This window comes from Oncorhynchus masou, chromosome 22 (assembly GCF_036934945.1).
Source record: "Oncorhynchus masou masou isolate Uvic2021 chromosome 22, UVic_Omas_1.1, whole genome shotgun sequence".
NCBI lineage: Eukaryota > Metazoa > Chordata > Actinopteri > Salmoniformes > Salmonidae > Oncorhynchus > Oncorhynchus masou.
In genome coordinates, this window is record NC_088233.1 from 7,126,491 (window position 1) to 7,148,046 (window position 21,556).

The following is a 21,556-nucleotide window of genomic DNA, read 5'->3' on the forward strand; positions in this document are numbered from 1 at the left end:
AGGAGGTATGGTTCAGCTGGGAGGTATGGTTCAGCTGGGAGGTATGGGAGGTATGGTCCAGCTGGGAGGTATGGTCCAGCTGGGAGGTATGGTCCAGCAGGGAGGTATGGTTCAGCTGGGAGGTATGGTTCAGCTGGGAGGTATGGTTCAGCTGGGAGGTATGGGAGGTATGGTTCAGTTGGGAGGTATGGGAGGTATGGTTCAGCTGGGAGGTATGGGAGGTATGGTTCAGCTGGGAGGTATGGTCCAGCTGGGAGGTATGGGAGGTATGGTTCAGCAGGGAGGTATAGGAGGTATGGTTCAGCTGGGAGGTATGGTTCAGCTGGGAGGTATGGGAGGTATGGTTCAGCAGGGAGGTATGGTTCAGCAGGGAGGTATGGTTCAGCTGGGAGGTATGGTTCAGCTGGGAGGTATGGGAGGTATGGTTCAGCAGGGAGGTATAGGAGGTATGGTTCAGCTGGGAGGTATGGTTCAGCTGGGAGGTATGGGAGGTATGGTTCAGCAGGGAGGTATGGTTCAGCTGGGAGGTATGGTTCAGCTGGGAGGTATGGTTCAGCTGGGAGGTATGGTTCAGCTGGGAGGTATGGGAGGTATGGTTCAGTTGGGAGGTATGGGAGGTATGGTCCAGCTGGGAGGTATGGTCCAGCTGGGAGGTATGGTCCAGCAGGGAGGTATGGTTCAGCTGGGAGGTATGGTTCAGCTGGGAGGTATGGTTCAGCTGGGAGGTATGGTTCAGCTGGGAGGTATGGGAGGTATGGTTCAGTTGGGAGGTATGGGAGGTATGGTCCAGCTGGGAGGTATGGGAGGTATGGTTCAGCAGGGAGGTATAGGAGGTATGGTTCAGCTGGGAGGTATGGTTCAGCTGGGAGGTATGGGAGGTATGGTTCAGCAGGGAGGTATGGTTCAGCTGGGAGGTATGGTTCAACTGGGAGGTATGGGAGGTATGGTTCAGCAGGGAGGTATGAGAGGTATGGTCCAGCTGGGAGGTATGGTTCAGCAGGGAGGTATGGGAGGTATGGTTCAGCAGGGAGGTATGGTTCAGCTGGGAGGTATGGTTCAGCTGGGAGGTATGGGAGGTATGGTTCAGCAGGGAGGTATGGGAGGTATGGTTCAGCAGGGAGGTATGGGAGGTATGGTTCAGCTGGGAGGTATGGGAGGTATGGTTCAGCAGGGAGGTATGGGAGGTATGGTTCAGCAGGGAGGTATGGGAGGTATGGTTCAGCAGGGAGGTATGGGAGGTATGGTTCAGCAGGGAGGTATGGGAGGTATGGTTCAGCTGGGAGGTATGGTACATGTTTTGTAAGGCTACAGAATGTCTGTGACAGAATATCATGCCATATAGATGGCTTTCCGTCGGCCATCAGATTGTTTGCCCGTTTCAGCTTTGACCCCATGTAGAGCCTGACCTCCCAGGACAAGTCGAGCAGTAGAGGACTGAGCCTCAGCCCACAGGTCCAGGTCCAGCTGTTTATCCTGCTCCAGTATCAGACCCTGGCCCACCACTGCAAGGCCATGGTCCCCAGAGCAGTTAACCCGGCCAACCTCACACACACTGGGAGCACCAGGTAACCCAACCTCACACAGTGGGAGCACCAGGTAACCCAACCTCACACACACTAGGAGCACCAGGTAACCCAACCTCACACACACTAGGAGCACCAGGTAACCCAACCTCACACAGTGGGAGCACCAGGTAACCCAACCTCACACACACTAGGAGCACCAGGTAACCCAACCTCACACACTAGGAGCACCAGGTAACCCAACCTCACACAGTGGGAGCACCTGGTAACCCAACCTCACACAGTGGGAGCACCAGGTAACCCAACCTCACACAGTGGGAGCACCAGGTAACCCAACCTCACACAGTGGGAGCACCAGGTAACCCAACCTCACACAGTGGGAGCACAAGGTAACCCAACCTCACACAGTGGGAGCACCAGGTAACCCAACCTCACACACTGGGAGCACCAGGTAACCCAACCTCACACAGTGGGAGCACCAGGTAACCCAACCTCACACACTAGGAGCACCAGGTAACCCAACCTCACACAGTGGGAGCACCAGGTAACCCAACCTCACACAGTGGGAGCACAAGGTAACCCAACCTCACACAGTGGGAGCACCAGGTTAACCCAACCTCACACACTGGGAGCACCAGGTAACCCAACCTCACACAGTGGGAGCACCAGGTAACCCAACCTCACACACTAGGAGCACCAGGTAACCCAACCTCATACACACTGAGAGCACCAGGTAACCCAACCTCACACACTAGGAGCACCAGGTAACCCAACCTCACACACACTAGGAGCACCAGGTAACCCAACCTCGCACACTGGGAGCACCAGGTAACCCAACCTCACGCACACTGGGAGCACCAGGTAACCCAACCTCACACACACTGGGAGCACCAGGTAACCCAACCTCACACACACTGGGAGCACCAGGTAACCCAACCTCACACACTAGGAGCACCAGGTAACCCAACCTCACACACACTAGGAGCACCAGGTAACCCAACCTCACACACTGGGAGCACCAGGTAACCCAACCTCACACACTAGGAGCACCAGGTAACCCAACCTCATACACACTGAGAGCACCAGGTAACCCAACCTCACACACTAGGAGCACCAGGTAACCCAACCTCACACACACTAGGAGCACCAGGTAACCCAACCTCGCACACTGGGAGCACCAGGTAACCCAACCTCACACAGTGGGAGCACCAGGTTAACCCAACCTCACACACTGGGAGCACCAGGTAACCCAACCTCACACACTAGGAGCACCAGGTAACCCAACCTCACACACACTAGGAGCACCAGGTAACCCAACCTCACACAGTGGGAGCACCAGGTAACCCAACCTCACATACACTAGGAGCACCAGGTAACCCAACCTCACACACTAGGAGCACCAGGTAACCCAACCTCACACACACTAGGAGCACCAGGTAACCCAACCTCGCACACTGGGAGCACCAGGTAACCCAACCTCACACAGTGGGAGCACCAGGTTAACCCAACCTCACACACTGGGAGCACCAGGTAACCCAACCTCACACACTAGGAGCACCAGGTAACCCAACCTCACACACACTAGGAGCACCAGGTAACCCAACCTCACACAGTGGGAGCACCAGGTAACCCAACCTCACATACACTAGGAGCACCAGGTAACCCAACCTCACACAGTGGGAGCACCAGGTAACCCAACCTCACACACACTAGGAGCACCAGGTAACCCAACCTCACACAGTGGGAGCACCAGGTAACCCAACCTCACACAGTGGGAGCACCAGGTAACCCAACCTCACACAGTGGGAGCACCAGGTAACCCAACCTCACACACTAGGAGCACCAGGTAACCCAACCTCACACACTAGGAGCACCAGGTAACCCAACCTCACACACTAGGAGCACCAGGTAACCCAACCTCACACACTAGGAGCACCAGGTAACCCAACCTCACACACATAAGGAGCACCAGGTAACCCAACCTCACACACACTAGGAGCACCAGGTAACCCAACCTCACACACTGGGAGCACCTGGTAACCCAACCTCACACACAGATCGCCTGGTAGAACATCTCTCTCGGTCTCAATCCTTCTTTATTTTTCACTCACTCGCTCTCTCTCCCTCGCCCGCACTCTCTCTCTGTCTCCCTCCCCATCTCTCTCTCTCTCTCTCCCACCCCCACTCTCTGTCTCCCTCCCCATCTCTCTCTTTCTCTCTCCCTCCCACCCCCACTCTCGGTCTCCCTCCCCATCTCTCTCTCTCTCTCTCTCCCACCCCCACTCTCTGTCTCCCTCCCCATCTCTCTCTTTCTCTCTCTCTCCCACCCCCACTCTCGGTCTCCCCCCCATCTCTCTCTCTCTCTCTCTCTCTCTCTCTCTCTCTCTCTCCCACCCCCACTCTCTGTCTCCCTCCCCATCTCTCTCTTTCTCTCTCTCTCCCACCCCCACTCTCTCTCTCGCTCTCTCTCTCTTTCTCTGTCTCTGTCTCTCTCTCTCTGTCTCCCTCCCCATCTCTCTCCCTCTACAACTACCTGGAATTCTACTCTGTCTACTCTTTCACCAAAAGAGACATATATATATATATATTGTTTATACATCCATCCATCCAGACATGATGTAAACTAGCTGTCTCTCGGTCTCTCTCCCCATCGCCTGTGCTCTCTCTACTCCCTCACCAAACAGCCATATTGTTTCCACACATAAATCCGTCCATCCAGATGCAGACATGATGTAAGCCAGTTGAGCTGAGCTGCGTGTTGCCCTGGCCTCTGAGCTTTATTTTTTAGTCAAGTAAGCTCCGATGTTTGCTTTTTAAGGTTTGTGGATTAAATTTGTGTCTCACGGGATCTGAATGAATGCGACAGGAGACCTTTTTGCATTGACATTGTGGTGTAATCCTCTCTCTCACTATTCACAATCTCCAGACTATGTTTCAAACCCCCTCCGACCCTGACTCCAATGCTGGCACACCGCTATGGAGTAGTCTTCTGGATCCAGTTTACTAGAGTAGGGGTTTAGCTATGGAGTAGTCTTCTGGATCCAGTTTACTAGAGTAGGGGTTTAGCTATGGAGTAGTCTTCTGGATCCAGTTTACTAGAGTAGGGGTTTAGCTATGGAGTAGTCTTCTGGATCCAGTTTACTAGAGTAGGGGTTTAGCTATGGAGTAGTCTTCTGGATCCAGTTTACTAGAGTAGGGTTTCAGCTATGGAGTAGTCTTCTGGATCCAGTTTACTAGAGTAGGGTTTCAGCTATGGAGTAGTCTTCTGGATCCAGTTTAGCTATGGAGTAGTCTTCTGGATCCAGTTTAGCTATGGAGTAGTCTTCTGGATCCAGTAATCTGGAGTAGGGGTTTAGCTATGGAGTAGTCTTCTGGATCCAGTAATCTGGAGTAGGGGTTTAGCTATGGAGTAGTCTTCTGGATCCAGTAATCTGGAGTAGGGGTTTAGCTATTGAGTAGTCTTTGTTTCTGGCCATTTTGAGCCTGTAATCGAACCCACAAATACTGATGCTCCAAATACTGGAGTCTAAAGAAATCCAGTTTTATTGCTTCTTTAATCAGAACCACAGTTTTCAGCTGTGCTAACATAGTTGCAAAAGGGTTTTCTAATGATCAATTAGCCTTTTAAAATGATAAACTTGGATTAGCTAACACAATGTGCCATTGGAACACAGGAGTGATGGTTGCTGATAATGGGCCTCTAGGCCTATGTAGATATTCCATTAAAAATCAGCCTTTTCCAGCTACAATAGTCATTTACAACATTAACAATGTCTACACTGTGTTTGTAATCAATTTGATGTTATTTTAATGGACAAAAAAAACATGCTTTTCTTTCAAAAACAAGGACATTTCTCGGTGACCCCAAACTTTTGAACAGTAGTGTATGTAGCTATGCACCTTGTGATACAGTGAATTATAAATGAAATAATCTGTCTGTAAACAATTGTTGGAAAAATTTATTGTGTCATGCACAAAATAGATGTCCTAACCGACTTGCCAAAACTATAGTTTGTTAACAAGAAATTTGTGGAGTGGTTGAAAAACGAGTTTTAATGACTCCAACCTAAGTGTATGTAAACTTCCGACTTCAACTGTACATATAGTTCCAGTGAGTCAGAAGTTTACATACACTTAGTTGACTGTGTCATGTCTTGTTATGTCTGTTCCTGTCCTTTCTCTTCACTCTGTCTCTCTCTGCTGGTCTTTTTAGGTTACCTTCTCTGTCTCTCATTCTTCAGCTGTTCTACATCTCCCCTAACTAGCTCATCCACTCTTTCCCACCTGTTCTCTCTTCCCCCTCTGATTAGGTCTCTATTTCTCTCTCTGTTCCTGCTACTTTCAGTGTCTGATTCTTGTTTGTGTTTTTGATGCCAGAAGCAAGCTGTCGTCCCGTTTGCTTCCACCTTGTCCTATCCTGTCGGAGTCTGCCTGGCAGGTGCATCCTGCATTATACTACGTTCTTTTGTTCCATTGACTACGTTGGAAGAGGATTTATGCCATTCCTGTTTTTCATTAAAGAACTCTGTTTTCTGTTAAAACCGCTTTTGGGTCTTCACTCAAGTACATAACAGAAGAATCAGACCGAGAATGGACCCAGCTGCTCCGGACCCTTTTCACTCCGCCGTCGAGATCCAGGGAGCGATGCTAGGCAGACACGAGGAGGAATTGTCTGCTGCTCGACATGCCGTTGAGACCCTGGCCGTCCAAGTCTCCGACCTCACAAGACAGGTTCACCAACTCCACCTCGATCCACCGCCCACTTCCAGGGTTTCCGAGTCTCCGGAGCCCAGGATCAACAACCCGCCGTGTTACTCTGGGAGCCCACTGAGTGCCGCTCATTCCTCACTCAGTGTGATGTGGTGTTCTCTCTCCAGCCCAACACTTACTCCAGGAGCGCAGCCCGCATCGCCTACGTCATTTCTCTCCTTACCGGACGGGGCGCGTGAGTGGGGCACGGCAATCTGGGAGGCGAGGGCTGAGTGTATTAACCAGTATCAGGACTTTAAGGAGGAGATGATACGGGTTTTTGACCGTTCTGTTTTTGGGGAGGAGGCTTCCAGGGCCCTGTCTTCCCTATGTCAGGGGAATCGATCCATAACGGATTATTCTATTGAGTTTCGCACTCTCGCTGCCTCTAGTGACTGGAACAGGCCGGCTTTGCTCGCTCGTTTTCTGGAAGGTCTCCTCGTCGAGGTTAAGGATGAGATCCTCTCCCGGGAGGTTCCTTCCAGTCTGGACTCCTTAATAGCTCTCGCTATTCGCATAGAGCGACGGTTTGATCTTCGTCGCCGAGCACGTGGAAAGGAGCTCGCGTTCTCCGTTGCTCCCCTCTCCACATCACTGCCACCTGCCGCATCACTGCCACCCTCCTCCGCCGGCTCGGAGGCTGAGCCTATGCAGCTGGGGGGTATCCGCATCTCGGCCAAGGAGAAGGAACGGAGAATCACCAATCGCCTCTGTCTCTACTGCGGCTCCGCTGGTCATTTTGTCACCTCATGTCCAGTAACAGCCAGAGCTCATCAGTAAGAGGAGGGCTACTGGTGAGCGCAACTACTCAGGCCTCTCCTTCTGGATCACGCACTACCTTTCCGGTCCATCTCCGCTGGCCCGGTTCATCTGCTTCCTGCAGTGCCTTGATAGATTCTGGGGCGGAGGGCTGTTTTATGGACGAGACCTGGGCTCGGGAACATGACATTCCTCTCAGACAGTTAGGGGAGCCCACGGCCTTGTTCGCTTTAGATGGTAGTTCTCTCCCCAAGATTCAGCGTGAGACGCTGCCTTTAACCCTCACTGTCTCTGGTAATCATAGCGAAACCATTTCTTTTCTAATTTTTCGTTCACCTTTTACACCTGTTGTTTTGGGTCATCCCTGGCTAGTGCGCCATAACCCTTCTATTAATTGGTCTAGTAATACTATCCTATCCTGGAATGTTTCTTGTCATGCGACCTGTTTAATGTCTGCTATCCCTCCTGTTTCCTCTGTCTCTTCTTCACAGGAGGAGCCTGGCGATTTGACAGGGGTGCCGGAGGAGTATCACGATCTGCGCACGGTGTTCAGTCGTTCCAAGGCCACTTCTCTCCCTCCACACCGGTCGTATGACTGTAGTATTGATCTCCTTCCGGGAACTACTCCCCCCCGGGGTAGATTATACTCTCTGTCGGCTCCCGAACGTAAGGCTCTCGAGGATTATTTGTCGGTTTCGCTCGACGCTGGTACCATAGTCTCCTCCTCCTTCTCTCACGCCGGAGCGGGGTTTTTTTTTGTTCAGAAGAAGGACGGGTCCCTGCGCCCATGCGTGGATTATCGAGGGCTGAATGACATAACAGTTAAGAATCGTTATCCGCTTCCTCTTATGTCTTCAGCCTTCGAGATCCTGCAGGGAGCCAGGTTTTTCACCAAATTGGACCTTCGTAACGCCTACCATCTCGTGCGCATCAGGGAGGGGGACGAGTGGAAGACGGCGTTTAACACTCCGTTAGGGCACTTTGAATACCGGGTTCTTCCTTTCGGCCTCGTTAACGCTCCAGCTGTCTTTCAGGCACTAGTTAACGACGTCCTGAGAGACATGCTGAACATTTTTGTTTTCGTTTACATGGATGATATCCTGATTTTTTCACCGTCTCTCTCGATTCATGTTCAGCACGTGCGACGCGTCCTCCAGCGCCTTTTGGAGAACTGTCTTTATGTGAAGGCTGAGAAGTGCACTTTTCATGCCGCCTCTGTCCCTTTTCTCGGTTCCGTTATTTCCGCTGAGGGCATTAAGATGGATCCCGCTAAGGTCCAGGCTGTCATTGATTGGCCCGTTCCTAAGTCACGCGTCGAGCTGCAGCGCTTTCTGGGCTTCGCTAATTTCTATCGTCGTTTCATCCGTAATTTCGGTCAGGTGGCAGCTCCCCTCACAGCCCTTACTTCTGTTAAGACGTGCTTTAAGTGGTCCGTCTCCGCCCAGGGAGCTTTTGATCTTCTTAAGAATCGTTTTACATCCGCACCTATTCTTGTTACACCTGACATCTCTAGTCAGTTTGTTGTTGAGGTTGACGCGTCAGAGGTGGGCGTGGGAGCCATTCTTTCTCAGCGCTCTCTCTCTGACGGCAAGGTCCATCCTTGCGCGTTTTTCTCTCATCGCTTATCGCCGTCAGAACGTAACTATGACGAACTGCTCGCCATCCGCTTAGCCCTAGGCGAATGGCGACAGTGGTTGGAGGGGGCGACCGTTCCTTTTGTCGTTTGGACTGACCATAGGAACCTTGAGTACATCCGTTCAGCCAAACGACTTAATGCGCGTCAGGCTCGTTGGGCTCTGTTTTTCGCTCGTTTCGAGTTTGTTATTTCTTATCGTCCGGGCTCAAAAAACACCAAGCCTGATGCTTTATCTCGTCTCTTCAGTTCTTCTGAGGTCTCCACCGACCCCGAGGGATTCTCCCTGAGGGGCGTGTTGTCGGGTTGACTGTCTGGGAATTGAGAGGCAGGTAAAGCAAGCACTCGCTCACACTCCGTCGCCGCGAGCTTGTCCTAGGAACCTTCTGTTCGTTCCCGTTCCTACTCGTCCGGCCGTTCTTCAGTGGGCTCACTCTGCCAAGTTAGCCGGCCACCCCGGCGTTCGGGGTACGCTCGCTTCCATTCGCCAGCGTTTCTGGTGGCCCACTCGGGAACGTGACGCGCGTCGATTTGTCGCCGCTTGTTCGGTCTGCGCGCAGACTAAATCTGGGAACTCTCCTCCTGCCGGCCGTCTCAGACCGCTTCCCATTCCCTCTCGACCGTGGTCTCACATCGCTTTAGATTTTATCACCGGACTGCCTTCATCAGCGGGGAAGACAGTTATTCTTACGGTTGTCGATAGATTCTCTAAGGCGGCTCATTTCATTCCTCTCGATAAGCTCCCTTCTGCTAAGGAGACGGCTCAGATCATTATCGAGAATGTTTTCCGAATTCATGGCCTTCCGTCTGACGTCGTTTCCGACAGAGGCCCGCAGTTCACGTCTCAATTTTGGAGGGAGTTTTGCCGTTTGATTGGGGCTTCCGTCAGTCTCTCGTCCGGCTTTCATCCCCAGTCTAACGGTCAAGCCGAACGGGCCAATCAGACTGTTGGTCGCATTTTACGCAGTCTTTCTTTTCGTAACCCTGCGTCTTGGTCAGAACAGCTCCCCTGGGCAGAGTCGCCCACAACTCGCTTCCTCGTCTGTTACCGGTCTATCTCCTTTTCAGAGTAGCCTCGGGTACCAGCCTCCGCTGTTCTCATCTCAGCTCGCCGAGTCCTGCGTCCCCTCCGCTCAGGCTTTTGTCCAGCGTTGCGAGCGCACCTGGAAGGGGTCAGGTCGGCACTTTGCCGTAATAGGGCGCAGACTGTGAGGGCCGCTAATAGCGTAGGACCAAGAGTCCTAGATATTGTTGCGGTCAGAGAGTATGGCTCTCCACTCAGAACCTTCCCCTTAAGTCAGCTTCTCGCAAGTTGGCCCCGCGGTTCATTGGTCCGTTCCATATTTCTCAGGTCATTAATCCTGTCGCAGTGCGACTTCTTCTCCCGCGCTATCTTCGTCGCGTTCACCCGGTCTTCCATGTCTCCTGTGTTAAGCCCGTTCTTCGCGCCCCGCTCGTCCCTCCCCCCCATCCTTGTCGAGGCGCACCCATCTACAGGGTTCGTAAAATTTTGGACATGCGCCCTCGGGGCCGTGGTCATCAGTACCTAGTGGATTGGGAGGGTGCGGTCCTGAGGAGAGGAGTTGGGTTCCCTCTCGGGACGTGCTGGACCGTTCGCTGATCGATGATTTCCTCCGTTGCCGCCAGGTTTCCTCCTCGAGTGCGCCAGGAGGCGCTCGGTGAGTGGGGGGTACTGTCATGTCTTGTTATGTCTGTTCCTGTCCTTTCTCTTCACTCTGTCTCTCTCTGCTGGTCTTTTTAGGTTACCTTCTCTGTCTCTCATTCTTCAGCTGTTCTACATCTCCCCTAACTAGCTCATCCACTCTTTCCCACCTGTTCTCTCTTCCCCCTCTGATTAGGTCTCTATTTCTCTCTCTGTTCCTGCTACTTTCAGTGTCTGATTCTTGTTTGTGTTTTTGATGCCAGAAGCAAGCTGTCGTCCCGTTTGCTTCCACCTTGTCCTATCCTGTCGGAGTCTGCCTGGCAGGTGCATCCTGCATTATACTACGTTCTTTTGTTCCATTGACTACGTTGGAAGAGGATTTATGCCATTCCTGTTTTCATTAAAGAACTCTGTTTTCTGTTAAAACCGCTTTTGGGTCTTCACTCAAGTACATAACAGACTGTGCTTTTAAACAGCTTGGAAAATTCCAGAAAATTGTCATGGCTTTAAAAGCTTCTGTCACACCCTGACCTTAGATCCTTTTTATGTCTCTGTTTTGGTTTGGTCAGGGCGTGAGTTGGGGTGGGCATTCTACGTTTTGTGTTCTATGTTTTCTATTCCTGTGTGTTTGGCCGGGTGTGGTTCTCAATCAGAGGCAGCTGTCTGTCGTTGTCTCTGATTGAGAACCATACTTAGGTAGCCTTTTCCCACCTGTGTCTTGTGGGTAGTTGTTTTCTGTTTTTGTGTCTGCACCAGACAACTGTTTCGATTTTGTTCGTTCTCTTTGTTATTTCAGTGTTCAGTTAATAAAAATCATGAACACGTACCACGCTGCGCTTTGGTCCACTCCTTCAAACAGTCATTACAGAACTACCCACCACCAAAGGACCAAGCAGCGTGGCCAGGAGGAGCAGGGATCCTGGGCCCGGGAGAAGAGAGAGTGGAGGACATCGTGGACATGGGAGGAGGTGATGGCAGGGGACCAAGACCCTGCCATAGAAACAATTTGAAGTAGCGAGGGAGGAACAACTTTGCTACCAGGAGTCACGGCAACGAAGCAGACACGAGAGGCAACATTTTTGGGGGCCCACACGGGGAGTGTGGCAGAGTCAGGATTCAGAGTCCCCGTGCTTACCGTAAGGAGCCGAGGATGGAACCAGAGCCAGTCGGGGGGAAATTGGAGGAGAGACGGAAGCAAGGCAGAGACAGTGAAGGATTTGATGGGGAGTTTGGAGGAGAGAGAAGGAAGCAAGGCAGAGACAGTGAAGGAGTTAATGGGGAGATTGGAGGAGAGAGACGGAAGCAAGGCTGAGACAGTGAAGGAGTTAATGGGGAGATTGGAGGAGAGAGTAATGAGGGAGTTGCTGTGTTGGTGCATGAGGCACGTTATCCGCCCGAGTTGATGGGGCGTATTGGCCATCTGGTGAAGACTGTGCCAGCCCCACGCACCAGGCCTCCTGTGCTCCTCCCCAGCCCTGCATGTCTTGTGCCAGCTTGGCGCTCCAGACCTCCAATGCGCCTCCACAGCCCGGTGAGTCCTGCGCCGGCTCTAAGGAGTTTCCCCAGTTGGCCAGGAGGACCCAGTGTGGCCTGTTCCAGCTCTACCCCGTGCTAGAGTGGGCATTCAGCCTGGAAGAGTGGTGCCAAGGCTACTCACCAGATCTCCAGTGCTCCCCCACAGCCCGGTCTATCCTTTGCCTCCTCCACGGACGAGGCCTCCTGGATGTCTCCCCAGCCTGGTGAGTCCTGTGTCTGCCCCACGGACGAGACCTCCTGGATGTCTCCCCAGCCTGGTGAGTCCTGTGTCTGCTCCACGGACGAGGCCTCCTGGATGTCTCCCACTGGCTCCGTGCCTGCTCCCAGAGCCAGGTCTCCTGTGTGTCTCCCCAGCCCGGTGAGTCCTGTGTCTCCCTCCTGTCCGGAGCTGCCGGAGTCTCCCTCCTGTCCGGTGCTGCCGGAGTCTCCCTCCTGTCCGGTGCTGCCGGAGTCTCCCTCCTGTCCGGTGCTGCCGGAGTCTCCCTCCTGTCCGGAGCTGCCGGAGTCTCCCTCCTGTCCGGAGCTGCCGGAGTCTCCCTCCTGTCCGGTGCTGCCGGAGTCTCCCTCCTGTCCGGTGCTGCCGGAGTCTCCCTCCTGTCCGGTATCTCCCTCTGGTCCACTTCTTCAAACAGTCGTTACAGCTTCTGATAGGCTAATTGACATCATTTGAGTCAATTGGAGGTATACCTGTGGACATCATCCTTAGCTCTGTACCTGTGGATGTATTTCAAGGCCTACTTTCAAGCTCAGTGCCTCTTTGCTTGACATCATGAGAAAATAAAAAGAAATCAGCCAAAACCTCAGAAAAAATGGTAGACCTCCACAAGTCTGGTTCATCCTCAGAAGCAATTTCCAAACACCTGAAGGTACCATGTTCATCTGTACAAACAATAGTATGCAAGTATAAACACCATGGGACCACGCAGCCATCATATTGCTCAGGAAGGAAACGCATTCTGTCTCCTAGAGATGAACGTACTTTGGTTAGAAGAGTGACGATCAATCCCAGAACTGTTTGGCCAAAATGACCATCGTTATGTTTGGAGGGAAAGGGGAGGCTTGCAAGCCGAAGAACACCATCCCAACCGTGAAGCACAGGGGTTGCAGCATCATGTTGTGGGGGTGCTTTGCTGCAGGAGGGACTGGTGCACTTCACAAAATAGATTGCACCATGAGGAATGAAATTTATGTGGATTTATTGAAGGAACATCAAGACATCAGTCAGGCAGGTAAAGCTTGGTTGCAGATGGGTCTTCAAAATGGACAATGACACCAAGCATACTTCCAAAGTTGTGGTAAAATGGCTTAAGGACAACAAAGTCAAGGTATTGGAGTGGCCATCACAAAGCCCTGGTCTCAATCCTACAGAAAATGTGTTGGCAGAACTGAAAAAGCATGTGCGAGCAAGTAGGCCTAGAAACCTGACTCAGTTACACCAGTTCTGTCAGGGGAATGGGCCAAGATTCTCCCAACTTATTGTGGGAAGCTTGTGGAAGGCTACCCAAAACATTTGACCCAAGTTAAACAATTTAAAGGAAATGCTACCAACTACTAATTGAGTGTATGTAAACTTCTGACCCACTGGGAATGTGATGAAAGAAACACAAGCTTAAATAAATCTTTCTCAACTATTATTCTGACATTTTCACATTCTTAAATAAAGTGGTGATCCTAACTGACCTAAGACAGATAATTTTTACTCTGATTAAATGTCAGGAATTGTGAAAGTTTAAATGTATTTGGCTAAGGTGTATCTAAACTTCCGACTTCAACTGTAGCTATGTACTGTGTATGTATACACTGTATGTAATGATGTTTGTGTGTGTATATATATATATATACAGTGGGGAGAACAAGTATTTGATAACACTGCCGATTTTGCAGGTTTTCCTACTTACAAAGCATGTAGAGGTCTGTCATTTTTATCAAAGGTACACTTCAACTTCATACAATGTGATTTTCTGGATTTTTGTTTTAGATTCCGTCTCTCACAGTTGAAGTGTACCTACGATAAAAAATTACAGACTCTCTGTCTCTACATTTATTTGCAGGTTATCAAATACTTAATAATCCTGTATAAGGCCTCATATCATACGAGTGGATTACACTGCATTATTTGTTGTAGCTTTGTGAGTTGTACATTATCTGAAATAAAAGTGTTGTACAACTCAGGACTAACGAGATCTTACATTTTGTCCTTATTCAGGGAGTTGGATGACAGATCCTTCTCATTCTAAATCAATTGCAAACAATCACGTGAGTTAACGCAATCATTTTTTAATTACAACAAAATGGGCAAATCACAAACCTTCCATAATTGTTGTAACATTGTAGTTTTAATGCATTAACCACATTAACATTGCTACTATTACACAGCCCTATATGTGGATCATTAGCTTATATAGAGTATTATAGAAAATCATCCTCTGTTGTCATCACCTCACTATTATCAATGGAACACGTTTCACTTCCTTTTTCATGGATAAGCATCAACAAAAGCACCACATTTGTAATATATAATAATATATAATATATCCCATTTAGCAGACGCTTTTGTCCAAAGCGACTTACAAGTCGGCTGGGGCCACTACTTTTTTTTTTTTTTTTTTTTTTTTATATGGGTGGCCCCAGCGGGAATCGAACCCACGACGCTTGGCGTTGCAAGCGCCATGCTCTACCGACTGAGCCACACAGGACCACTAATAACCACTAATCTGTAGATTGACGTTAATTCTGGTTTGTACGACCTTTTTTAGGATATGTATCATTGCATGACCATAGTAAGACTTCACACGAAGACGGAGGACTCCATTAGCTTCAATGTTTGCAGATCTGTAGGGGGGGAAGCAATATGGGGGAAGCAATATGGGGGAAGCAATATGGGGGAAGCTCTACAACTGCTTCTACATATTTAGATGCTTCAGATCAACCTTGAAGTAGTTAAGGGCCAAGGAGAAGAGGGGTAGGGAGCAAATTAGGACCCGGTATGACCCGCTTGTATGCATCAGCCACAGCCTCCATCTTCCTCTTCCTCCCCCTCCAACTCAGGGCTGCCGATCTGCACCTGCCTAGCCAGGAACACGCCATCTTCCCAGCGGGGTGGTGGTGATGATGATAATGATCCCCTCTGCATGTCTCTCTCCAATAGAAGAGGCTCCTTGCTCTCTGACGTGGTCTTCCCTGAAGAGTTAGAATTGTGCTGTGGCGCCTGGGTTCTGAACCCTTGGATCTGTGGCTGGAACCTTAGCTTGGCTGGGTCAGGAAAACAGGGAAATCAAACCCAACTAAAAGTGTTGAGTAATTTAAAAAATGATACCAAGTGGATTTTTTAGATGTAATGGGCATTGATCACTTTAAAAACATTTTGGCATAAAGCCTTCATAAGGGGTTTTACTGTGACCTAGGTTGGTTAGGTCAAGTCAATGTAACAGCACACATGGAATCAGATTAATTCAACATAATTTAAATATTTTTTTCAGTTTAGTAGATGACAGTCTGTTGATGTAATGTCGTCAAACACGATCATTTCTCTCCGAAGCCATTTCAGATCAGGAAAATTGCGGGTTCGGAGATCCAGAACAGAGGCTTTACCCATAACCACTCTGAGGGAAGGGTCACGTCGAGTGATGTCATAATGCTGCTTTCAACCTGGAAGCATTCCGTTGGAAGAAAATTGTGTTGCGTGCTGTAATGTTTTCCTGAGTCGTCTCAAAATGCGGTTCTGGGTTCTGAGATTGTTTAATGAATTGTGTTGCCCTCTCTGGGTTCTGGGTTCTGAGATTGTTTAATGAATTGTGTTGCCCTCTCTGGGTTCTGGGTGCTGAGATTGTTTAATGAATTGTGTTGCCCTCTCTGGGTGCTGAGATTGTTTAATGAATTGTGTTGCCCTCTCTGGGTTCTGGGTGCTGAGATTGTTTAATGAATTGTGTTGCCCTCTCTGGGTTCTGAGATTGTTTAATGAATTGTGTTGCCCTCTCTGGGTTCTGGGTGCTGAGATTGTTTAATGAATTGTGTTGCCCTCTCTGGGTTCTGAGATTGTTTAATGAATTGTGTTGCCCTCTCTGGGTGCTGAGATTGTCTAATGAATTGTGTTGCCCTCTCTGGGTTCTGGGTGCTGAGATTGTTTAATGAATTGTGTTGCCCTCTCTGGGTTCTAAGATTGTTTAATGAATTGTGTTGCCCTCTCTGGGTTCTGGGTGCTGAGATTGTTTAATGAATTGTGTTGCCCTCTCTGGGTGCTGAGATTGTTTAATGAATTGTGTTGCCCTCTCTGGGTTCTGGGTGCTGAGATTGTCTAATGAATTGTGTTGCCCTCTCTGGGTGCTGAGATTGTTTAATGAATTGTGTTGCCCTCTCTGGGTTCTGGGTGCTGAGATTGTTTAATGAATTGTGTTGCCCTCTCTGGGTTCTGAGATTGTTGAGATTGTTTAATGAATTGTGTTGCCCTCTCTGGGTGCTGAGATTGTTTAATGAATTGTGTTGCCCTCTCTGGGTTGCTGGGTGCTGAGATTGTTTAATGAATTGTGTTGCCCTCTCTGGGTGCTGAGATTGTTTAATGAATTGTGTTGCCCTCTCTGGGTGCTGAGATTGTTTAATGAATTGTGTTGCCCTCTCTGGGTTTGCTGAGATTGTTTAATGAATTGTGTTGCCCTCTCTGGGTGCTGAGATTGTCTAATGAATTGTGTTGCCCTCTCTGGGTTCTGAGATTGTTTAATGAATTGTGTTGCCCTCTCTGGGTGCTGAGATTGTTTAATGAATTGTGGTGCCCTCTCTGGGTTCTGAGATTGTTTAATGAATTGTGTTGCCCTCTCTGGGTGCTGAGATTGTCTTAATGAATTGTGTTGCCCTCTCTGGGTGCTGAGATTGTCTAATGAATTGTGTTGCCCTCTCTGGGTGCTGAGATTGTTTAATGAATTGTGTTGCCCTCTCTGGGTTCTGGGTTGCTGAGATTGTTTAATGAATTGTGTTGCCCTCTCTGGGTGCTGAGATTGTTTAATGAATTGTGTTGCCCTCTCTGGGTTCTGAGATTGTTTAATGAATTGTGTTGCCCTCTCTGGGTGCTGAGAATGTTTAATGAATTGTGTTGCCCTCTCTGGGTGCTGAGATTGTCTAATGAATTGTGTTGCCCTCTCTGGGTTCTGAGATTGTTTAATGAATTGTGTTGCCCTCTCTGGGTTCTGGGTTCTGAGATTGTTTAATGAATTGTGTTGCCCTCTCTGGGTTCTGAGATTGTTTAATGAATTGTGTTGCCCTCTCTGGGTTCTGAGATTGTCTAATGAATTGTGTTGCCCTCTCTGGGTGCTGAGATTGTTTAATGAATTGAGATTGTTTAATGAATTGTGTTGCCCTCTCTGGGTTCTGAGATTGTTTAATGAATTGTGTTGCCCTCTCTGGGTTCTGAGATTGTTTAATGAATTGTGTTGCCCTCTCTGGGTTTAATGAAATTGTTTAATGAATTGTGTTGCCCTCTCTGGGTGCTGAGATTGTTTAATGAATTGTGTTGCCCTCTCTGGGTTCTGGGTTCTGGGTGCTGAGATTGTTTAATGAATTGTGTTGCCCTCTCTGGGTGCTGAGATTGTCTAATGAATTGTGTTGCCCTCTCTGGGTTCTGAGATTGTTTAATGAATTGTGTTGCCCTCTCTGGGTGCTGAGATTGTTTAATGAATTGTGGTGCCCTCTCTGGGTTCTGAGATTGTCTAATGAATTGTGTTGCCCTCTCTGGGTGCTGAGATTGTCTAATGAATTGTGTTGCCCTCTCTGGGTGCTGAGATTGTCTAATGAATTGTGTTGCCCTCTCTGGGTGCTGAGATTGTTTAATGAATTGTGTTGCCCTCTCTGGGTTCTGGGTGCTGAGATTGTTTAATGAATTGTGTTGCCCTCTCTGGGTGCTGAGATTGTTTAATGAATTGTGTTGCCCTCTCTGGGTTCTGGGTGCTGAAATTGTTTAATGAATTGTGTTGCCCTCTCTGGGTGCTGAGATTGTTTAATGAATTGTGTTGCCCTCTCTGGGTGCTGAGATTGTTTAATGAATTGTGTTGCCCTCTCTGGGTTCTGAGATTGTTTAATGAATTGTGTTGCCCTCTCTGGGTGCTGAGATTGTCTAATGAATTGTGTTGCCCTCTCTGGGTTCTGAGATTGTTTAATGAATTGTGTTGCCCTCTCTGGGTGCTGAGATTGTTTAATGAATTGTGGTGCCCTCTCTGGGTTCTGAGATTGTCTAATGAATTGTGTTGCCCTCTCTGGGTGCTGAGATTGTTTAATGAATTGTGTTGCCCTCTCTGGGTTCTGCTGAGATTGTTTAATGAATTGTGTTGCCCTCTCTGGGTGCTGAGATTGTTTAATGAATTGTGTTGCCCTCTGGGTTCTGAGATTGTTTAATGAATTGTGGTGCCCTCTCTGGGTTCTGAGATTGTTTAATGAATTGTGTTGCCCTCTCTGGGTGCTGAGATTGTCTAATGAATTGTGTTGCCCTCTCTGGGTTCTGAGATTGTTTAATGAATTGTGTTGCCCTCTCTGGGTGCTGAGATTGTTTAATGAATTGTGTTGCCCTCTCTGGGTTCTGAGTTTAATGAATTGTTCTGGGTGCTGAGATTGTCTAATGAATTGTGTTGCCCTCTCTGGGTTCTGAGATTGTCTCTGGGTGCTGAAATTGTTTAATGAATTGTGTTGCCCTCTCTGGGTGCTGAGATTGTTTAATGAATTGTGTTGCCCTCTCTGGGTTCTGAGATTGTTTAATGAATTGTGTTGCCCTCTCTGGGTGCTGAGATTGTCTAATGAATTGTGTTGCCCTCTCTGGGTTCTGAGATTGTTTAATGAATTGTGTTGCCCTCTCTGGGTGCTGAGATTGTTTAATGAATTGTGGTGCCCTCTCTGGGTTCTGAGATTGTCTAATGAATTGTGTTGCCCTCTCTGGGTGCTGAGATTGTTTAATGAATTGTGTTGCCCTCTCTGGGTGCTGAGATTGTTTAATGAATTGTGTTGCCCTCTCTGGGTTCTGAGATTGTTTAATGAATTGTGTTGCCCTCTCTGGGTTCTGAGATTGTCTGGGTGCTGAGATTGTTTAATGAATTGTGTTGCCCTCTCTGGGTGCTGAGATTGTTTTGAATTGTGTTGCCCTCTCTGGGTTCTGAGAATGAATTGTGTTGCCCTCTCTGGGTGCTGAGATTGTTTAATGAATTGTGTTGCCCTCTCTGGGTTCTGGGTTCTGAGATTGTTTAATGAATTGTGTTGCCCTCTCTGCCCTCTCTGGGTGCTGAGATTGTTTAATGAATTGTGTTGCCCTCTCTGGGTTCTGAGATTGTTTAATGAATTGTGTTGCCCTCTCTGGGTTCTGAGATTGTTTAATGAATTGTGTTGCCCTCTCTGGGTTCTGAGATTGTTTAATGAATTGTGTTGCCCTCTCTGGGTTCTGAGATTGTCTAATGTGTTGCCCTCTCTGGGTGCTGAGATTGTTTAATGAATTGCCCTCTCTGGGTGCTGAGATTGTTTAATGAATTGTGTTGCCCTCTCTGGGTTCTGGGTGCTGAGATTGTTTAATGAATTGTGTTGCCCTCTCTGGGTTCTGGGTGCTGAGATTGTTTAATGAATTGTGTTGCCCTCTCTGGGTTCTGAGATTGTTTAATGAATTGTGTTGCCCTCTCTGGGTTCTGAGATTGTTTAATGAATTGTGTTGCCCTCTCTGGGTTCTGAGATTGTTTAATGAATTGTGTTGCCCTCTCTGGGTGCTGAGATTGTTTAATGAATTGTGTTGCCCTCTCTGGGTTCTGAGATTGTTTAATGTTTAATTGTGTTGCCCTCTCTGGGTTCTGAGATTGTTTAATGAATTGTGTTGCCCTCTCTGGGTTCTGAGATTGTTTAATGAATTGTGTTGCCCTCTCTGGGTTTAATGAATTGTGTTGCTCTCTGGGTTCTGAGATTGTTTAATGAATTGTGTTGCCCTCTCTGGGTTCTGGGTGCTGAGATTGTTTAATGAATTGTGTTGCCCTCTCTGGGTTCTGGGTGCTGAGATTGTTTAATGAATTGTGTTGCCCTCTCTGGGTTCTGAGATTGTTTAATGAATTGTGTTGCCCTCTCTGGGTTGTTTAATGAATTGTGTTGCTGAGATTGTTTAATGAATTGTGTTGCCCTCTCTGGGTTCTGAGATTGTTTAATGAATTGTGTTGCCCTCTCTGGGTTCTGAGATTGTTTAATGAATTGTGTTGCCCTCTCTGGGTGCTGAGATTGTTTAATGAATTGTGGTGCCCTCTCTGGGTTCTGAGATTGTTTAATGAATTGTGTTGCCCTCTCTGGGTGCTGAGATTGTTTAATGAATTGTGTTGCCCTCTCTGGGTGCTGAGATTGTTTAATGAATTGTGTTGCCCTCTCTGGGTTCTGCTGAGATTGTTTAATGAATTGTGTTGCCCTCTCTGGGTTCTGGGTTCTGAGATTGTTTAATGAATTGTGTTGCCCTCTCTGGGTGCTGAGATTGTCTAATGAATTGTGTTGCCCTCTCTGGGTGCTGAGATTTTCTAATTAATTGTGTTGCCCTCTCTGGGTGCTGAGATTGTTTAATGAATTGTGTTGCCCTCTCTGGGTTCTGAGATTGTTTAATGAATTGTGTTGCCCTCTCTGGGTTCTGAGATTGTCTAATGAATTGTGTTGCCCTCTCTGGGTCTAATTAATTGTGTTGCCCTCTCTGGGTGCTGAGATTGTTTAATGAATTGTGTTGCCTCTCTGGGTTCTGAGATTGTTTAATGAATTGTGTTGCCCTCTCTGAGATTGTTTAATGAATTGTGTTGCTGAGATTGTTTAATGAATTGTGTTGCCCTCTCTGGGTTCTGAGATTGTTTAATGAATTGTGTTGCCCTCTCTGGGTTCTGAGATTGTTTAATGAATTGTGTTGCCCTCTCTGGGTTCTGGGTTCTGGGTGCTGAGATTGTTTAATGAATTGTGTTGCCCTCTCTGGGTGCTGAGATTGTTTAATGAATTGTGTTGCCCTCTCTGGGTTCTGAGATTGTCTAATGAATTGTGTTGCCCTCTCTGGGTGCTGAGATTGTCTAATTAATTGTGTTGCCCTCTCTGGGTGCTGAGATTGTTTAATGAATTGTGTTGCCCTCTCTGGGTGCTGAGATTGTCTAATGAATTGTGTTGCCCTCTCTGGGTGCTGAGATTGTCTAATGAATTGTGTTGCCCTCTCTGGGTTCTGAGATTGTTTAATGAATTGTGTTGCCCTCTCTGGGTTTTGAGAGTTTAATGAATTGTGTTGCCCTCTCTGGGTGCTGAGATTGTCTAATGAATTGTGTTGCCCTCTCTGGGCTCTCTGGGTTCTGGGTTCTCTTCACCCAAACACTTTAATATGTCTGGAGTAACAAACCAACTCAGATCTAGAAGGAAGCCTGAGCAGTTTTTGATTTGCATTATCTCAGTTTGATTATCAAATGCTAAGCTGACAATTATACTGCACTCGTCCAGTTTTGGGTATCGGTATGCCTCTGTTCTGGAGGACATAAGCACACACATTAATCCCAAGCAGTGGATATTCAGTCAGCAGATCCAATGGTTAAGGTCAAGCAGAGTGATCGGAATTGGTTAAGGTAGGGTTAATGTTAAGGTAGGGTTAATGTTAAGGTATGGTTAATGTTAAGGTAGGGTTAATGTTAAGGTAGGGTTAATGTTAAGGTAGGGTTAATGTTAAGGTAGGGTAAATGTTAAGGT

General features: G+C 48.3%; 1 protein-coding gene across 1 annotated transcript in view; it reads right to left on the reverse strand.

The window, feature by feature from the left end:
- Window positions 1-14,124: 14,124 nt before the first annotated feature.
- LOC135509786 (trichohyalin-like) overlaps window positions 14,125-21,556 on the reverse strand; it is a 34,634-nt gene continuing 27,202 nt past the window's right edge. The window contains 1 exon segment of the mRNA XM_064930686.1: window positions 14,125-15,115. Coding sequence (XP_064786758.1) covers window positions 14,868-15,115 — 248 coding nt within the window. The 3' untranslated portion in view covers window positions 14,125-14,867.